At 41.5% G+C, this 5,860-nt stretch overlaps 1 protein-coding gene across 1 annotated transcript; it reads left to right on the top strand.

Moving 5' to 3' along the window:
• The first annotated feature begins 842 nt into the window (after positions 1-842).
• On the top strand, positions 843-2,059 carry LOC113328025. The gene is made up of 2 exons (XM_026575148.1): positions 843-1,086; positions 1,228-2,059. Exons 1-2 carry the CDS (start codon positions 843-845, stop codon positions 2,010-2,012), a joined length of 1,029 nt encoding a protein of 342 aa, XP_026430933.1. The 3' UTR covers positions 2,013-2,059.
• The last annotated feature ends 3,801 nt before the right edge of the window (positions 2,060-5,860 follow it).

Below are 5,860 nucleotides of genomic sequence, written 5' to 3'. Positions count from 1 at the left end.
CACTTGTGGCCGTGAACTCAAAATCTGAACAACAAGCAAAAGCTAGTCCATGTGAACTGGTACCTTATGTTTCAACAATTAGAAAATGGTTGTCCAAAACAAGGTAAGGAAATGACTGAAACCGACTAATTGTTGCATGTATGCGTCAAAAATGGCATAATGACATGGCTTACTATATATGAATTTCCTCATCATCTACTATAATTGCTTGTTTTCTGCTCACAGAGATCTTTCCCCGTCATAGAAACGATTGGTCATCATCGATACTTTTCATATGAATGGTCTCAACGAGTTGTCCATTTTTTATGCAGGTCTACTTTGAGGTTGACTAAACACGGCGTGGGTCCATATTCTTGGGCCATTGAGAGTTTTCTAGATCATCCACAGTTAATTTTTTGATTTTTCTAGATCATCCATCCACAATAATTTTTTTTTTTGCTCGGCAGATCATCCACAATAATGTCATATAGTACAAGCTAAGAAATAAAATGCGTGCTAAGTAGCCCAGAGAACTTCCTGAGAAACAGAAAAATGAAAAGCATGTTTTGAGTTGCATACATGCATGCGTAGCTAGTTCTAATTTGAACTCCTTTCAAACGTCATAATGAACTCTGTTATTTTAACAACAAGAAGGAGCACAGACTCACAACTTTAAACGCTCATACTGTAATCATAATATCCGTACACACGCCTTCAACAACATGAGTTTTCGTTTGTGGAAGAAGAAGCTATTGGAAAGCATGACCCTAACTCACTAAGGGCGTTTCTATTGAATCGAAGACGCTATAAAAACGAGAGAATTGAGTAAGTATAGACATCTCATTGCTAGAGACAAGTTTAAAATGGCATTTATGGCGAAAAGGAATTTCTTATCGCATTTGTGGGCAATCTTAGGGATTCTCGTGCTCATGTGGCTCACTATTTCGGTAGAGGCGCTTCCCTTTCCCTTTTCATTCCCCCCCAAACCCAAAAGAGTGAGGTGCAATTTAATCCAGTATATCGGATGCTACTTGATATGGCAAGTTTGTCCAGTGCAGTGTCCCAGTGCCTGTTTAATGGACTGTGCCACCTGCAAGCCTGTCTGTAGTAAGTACTTGTGTTTATTTTCGCACTTCAGAAAACTATTGTTTTTCCCTGCTTTGGTTAAAAAAAGCACTTACATTTGCATGTTTAATTACTAAATGTTTTGTTGTTGACATATTTCTTTCCTGTTGTGGTTCAAACTAGGCTGTAATTACCCAGGCGCTGTGTGTCAGGACCCACGGTTTGTCGGTGGAGACGGAATCACCTTCTACTTCCATGGCAAGAAAAACCAAGATTTTTGTTTAGTCTCTGATGGAAACTTGCACATCAATGGTCATTTCATTGGAAAGAGAAACCCGAAAATGAAGCGAGATTTCACTTGGGTTCAATCCGTTGGCATTCTCTTTAAAAACCACCAACTTCTTGTGGGAGCTAAAAAGACATCTAAATGGGAAGAAAACGTTGATCACCTAGAATTGTCATTTGATGGTAAATTTATCTCTCTTCCACCCAATGAAGGTGCAAAATGGCAATCAGCAAAGGGACAAAACGTTATGGTTACTCGTACTAGTAATACAAACGGCGTCATTGTAGAAGTTGCTGGGAATTTCAAAGTCACAGCAGTCGTGGTTCCTATTAGCGCGGAAGAATCAAGAATCCATGGTTATGATATTTCTGATGAAGATTGTTTTGCTCATTTGGAACTCAGTTTCAAATTCTATAGATTAACAGATAAAGTAGACGGTATTTTAGGTCAGACATATAGGAGTAACTATGTTAGCAAGGTGAAGATGGGAGTAACAATGCCAGTTATGGGAGGCCATCACAAATATGTATCTTCTCACCTCTTTGCTTCTGATTGTGCTGTTTCTCGTTTTCATGGACATCGAATGATGCTTGGAATTGGTAGTAATGGTTCAGCTGCCGAGTATCCATCCTTGAAATGCAGCAGCGGAGTCCACGGAAATGGGGTTGTTTGCAAGAAATAGAGAAGCTATTGAAGGAGCGGGAGTAAGAAATTAGGAGAATAAGGTGCAAAGCGTTAGGCCCATATATTGCAATGTAATTTCCATGTTGTTTTTTTGTATTTGATAGCTAGGAAGTTCCCTTGTTGTTTAACTAGATATTATCCGTGCCATAACCACACTGATTTTATTCAGGGTTATCTCTTATCAAATTATATTCTGGATTAATGAAAATTTAGATGATTGAAAATGCAAAAGAACCACCATACCCTATAAATAATTATTTTCCCTTGCACGTACGGCCATTAGTGCAACCAAAAAGATGGTCACGGAATAGTTCAACACTTGAACCTAGCCATTGTCTCTTTCTTTGATCGTTTAATTATAGAGTTTAGCGATTAAGAACGGCTGATATGGCGCTAGTTGTAGATATCAAAATACGAACTGCCACGTGGACGAAGGGAAGACGCGAGAATCCTGCTGAAAGATCGTGTACCGTGCCTCGAAAATCTTCGTTTGTGACTTGTCAAATCAAGTCAGGGTCATCATTATTGACTAATCGACGAAGTAAAAGTCATGGGCGAGATAATGTCTCAGGACGAAGTAACCCACTAGGAGAATATGAGATACGAAGGATCAATGGAGTACCCTACAAGATACCAATCACGAAGTATAAATGGGCGAAATAAGCTAATTTGGCTAAAAAGATAACCTGCGAAGAAAGTAAATTATCGGGCAAGAAAGGAGACAGGTGTCCCGACAAACCCATGTGAAGATAGCGAAAGAAGGGGAAAAACTTTATGGAAAATGGCCTGAGTGAAGTATAAAGTGCTCCCGAGATAACTTGACGAAGTAAAATGAGTTGTACACCATTACGATTGATTGGCCTATAAATAGAGGTCCTTGGACAAGGCATGGATGATCGAATTTTGGAGAGAGGGAGAGCTTAGCTTAGAGAGTGAGACTAGGGTTTCCTTGTAGTCAAGAACTTGTATTTGTTTCTTTGATTAATTCATCAATAAATATTTTCTAGTTTATACTACTTAACATGTCCTAGATCTTGGTTACTTTCCTTTTGGGTGTACAATTGGATTTCCAGTAGTTACATTTTGGCGTCCAGAAACATGGAACTTAGATTGGAGATTCATTCTCGTCTAAGAGTTTGAGAGAAAGTAAAACCATTTTGAGATCGTAATAGCTTGAGATCCAGGAGAGTTGATTTGTGCAGAAAAGTTCCGTAGATTTGGTAACTTATTCGTGTCTGAGATCTAAGATCCGGAAGAGAAAGTTGGTGAGGCGGCAGACGGAAAATCAGATTCAACAAGGATAAAACGATGGTAGGAAAAGCAAGACAAGCAAAACCCCTAACGGTGGTGAGAAGGAGCAAGCGGTTGAAGTCCCGGAAGGAAGGAGAGAAAGGAGAGGTGTCCATAGCAGATGAAAGACGAGAAGTCATAAGGCAACGAAAAGGCGAGCCGAACGTAGAAGATGAATCCATGATGGAACCTGTCCGAACCGTGAAAGTCGGGGCTATTACGGAAGGGGAAACAAATCGAAAAGAGGTGGAGAAGAACAGTGGTAATAAGGACATGATACCGAAAGAACCGAGTAAGACACTCCGTCAAGAGAAGAGGCGAGTAAATCACCAGTCGGAAAGGAAAGTAGGAACGGCAAAACGAGGCAGTCAGGCGAAACGACAAGAATGCAAACGTGGAAGCAAAATGGAGGTAGGAATCTCGCAATAAGAGGACGCTAATTCGGAAGCGATAATAGCTTCGTCTCGGAAAAGGACCCTATATCGGGAGGAAAGTCCTTATGAAGATTACGAAGAAGAGGACGAACGAGGAATGCAGAAAAGAAGGCTGCTGGAAGGATATGACCTGGAAAGAGACCTAAGGAGTCTGCTAGTGGAGGCGAGAGATGAAAATCATAAGCTAAGATACGAAGAAGAAATGAGGCGCGAGGATGAAAGCAAAGGCAAGGGGCGAGAAAGAGACATTGACGAATCAGTAAGAGGGATTATGGACCACGAAATCTTACATGAGTTACGAAGATTGAGAACTCAGATGGGGAATTCGCAAAGGCAAGATAGATCGCAATGGAAGTAGGAGAAGGTCATGATGACCTCTATGATTCATGCAGAGATGAACGCAATGTCGGGAGGAGAGCTGAGGCGGGTTGACCGAAAGAAGAAAAAGTCATTACGAAAGGATCGAAAGCCACGAAGTAATAAAGCCGAAGGACACCAGCCGAAGAACATAAAGCCAACGAAGCATGGATTAAACGCATGGACAGAGTTAGAGCTCCAAAGCTTAACACAAACGTGGAAAGGATATGGGAGGAAGTGATACTAACTGAGGAAACCCCGGCGCCACCAAATTTGGGAAGAGAACCAACTCCTGGGAGTAAGAATCACGAGTTCTGCATATATCATAGTTTTCACGGACATCATACAAAAAATTGCAGGAACGTCAGGAAGATCTTACTTCACCTCATGGAACAAGGGAAACTCGCACATTACGTAGAGGACTGGGAATTACCACCACCACCACGACATTATTATAGGGACCTGAAAGAACAACACCAAGTCAAAGCAAACCAGGGAGGGAACCCGTTTGTCTGTAATTTTGTAGCAAATTCGAAGGAAGATTTCCTCAACTTCCAGGATAACGTGCTCTCAAAGATATACAAGGTGGAATATGAAGGGAACGAGATACTTCCGGTGGAAAAGAAAGAACCGCTAGAGGAATGGAAAAAAAGAGACATATCATTTTCAGCACATGATGCACCAGAAGGAGGAATTCAACATATGGATTCATTGGTCATCACCTTAGCCATTTGTAAACATTCGTTAGGAGAGGAAAACCTACAAAGTAAAGAAAGAACGTGGGTTGTGGACAAGATCTTGGTGGACATGGGGAGTTTGGTAGATGTCCTCTTCTATCATGTGTTCAAAGCTATGGGGTACGAGGATTTTAACATGATACCTTCGGCATATACATTGTACGAATTCAATGGGGGTGGCGATGAAACCAAAAGGCGAGATACGTGTGAGGATCTTTGCAGGAGAATTAGAGACAACAGTTACCGTTTGTGTTGTGGACGTGGAGTCACCCTATAATGCCCTCATGGTAAGACCGTGGATCCATGGGATAAAAGGAGGCGCATCAACTTACCATCAATTGTTGCGATTTCCCATGCCCAGTGGGATTGGCGAAATACGTGGAAATAGCGTGGACGCGGAGGAATGCAACAAGAAGGACATTGAGAATTACGAAGGGAGATTGAAAAGGAAGAAGGAACAAAAAAGGAAAATACTTGAGTCGAAAAAGGAGGAAGAGCTAAGGGTATACATGGCAAGAGCTAAAGAAGGGTAGGAAATACCCAGCGAGATACCCGAAGAGGAGGGAAATCCTTCGAAACCAGTAAAGGAACCAACACCACTAGGAGAACCAGTCTTGAACTTTGCCGCGGTGGAACCAACAAAGGATATAAACTTGGGGAGTGACGATGAACCCAAGATCCTAAAAATTAGGACGAAAATGGAAGAAGAAGAAGAATCGAGGTTAGTGGAATTGATCCACGAGTGGCGTGTCATAGACTGGAGCTAGACCCGACAATCAAGCTGATAAGACAACGAATAAGGAAGATCGCAACGACTTATCATGAGAAAATTGATAAGGAACTTCGGAAGATGATGGATGCAGGAATCATAAGGCCAGCGAAGTATCCAGATTGGATTGCAAACATGGTAATTTTGCCCAAAAAGAACAATGGTATAAGAATATGTATTGATTTTAGCGACCTGAATACCGCAATGCCCCAAAGATAGCTTTCCCTTGCCAAACATCCCACATATGGTAGAATCGGTA

This window comes from Papaver somniferum, chromosome 1, assembly GCF_003573695.1.
Source record: "Papaver somniferum cultivar HN1 chromosome 1, ASM357369v1, whole genome shotgun sequence".
Classification (NCBI taxonomy): domain Eukaryota; kingdom Viridiplantae; phylum Streptophyta; class Magnoliopsida; order Ranunculales; family Papaveraceae; genus Papaver; species Papaver somniferum.
The sequence above is the reverse complement of the archived record's forward strand: the minus strand, read 5'-3'. Positions and strand labels throughout refer to the sequence as shown.

Bases quoted from the DNA above. Each gene is read 5' to 3' on its own strand.
- LOC113328025 (XM_026575148.1), top strand. From the start codon at position 843: ATGGCATTTATGGCGAAAAGGAATTTCTTATCGCATTTGTGGGCAATC. The intron at 1,087-1,227 runs GTAAGTACTTGT...GGTTCAAACTAG, and splicing joins CACCTGCAAGCCTGTCTGTA to GCTGTAATTACCCAGGCGCT.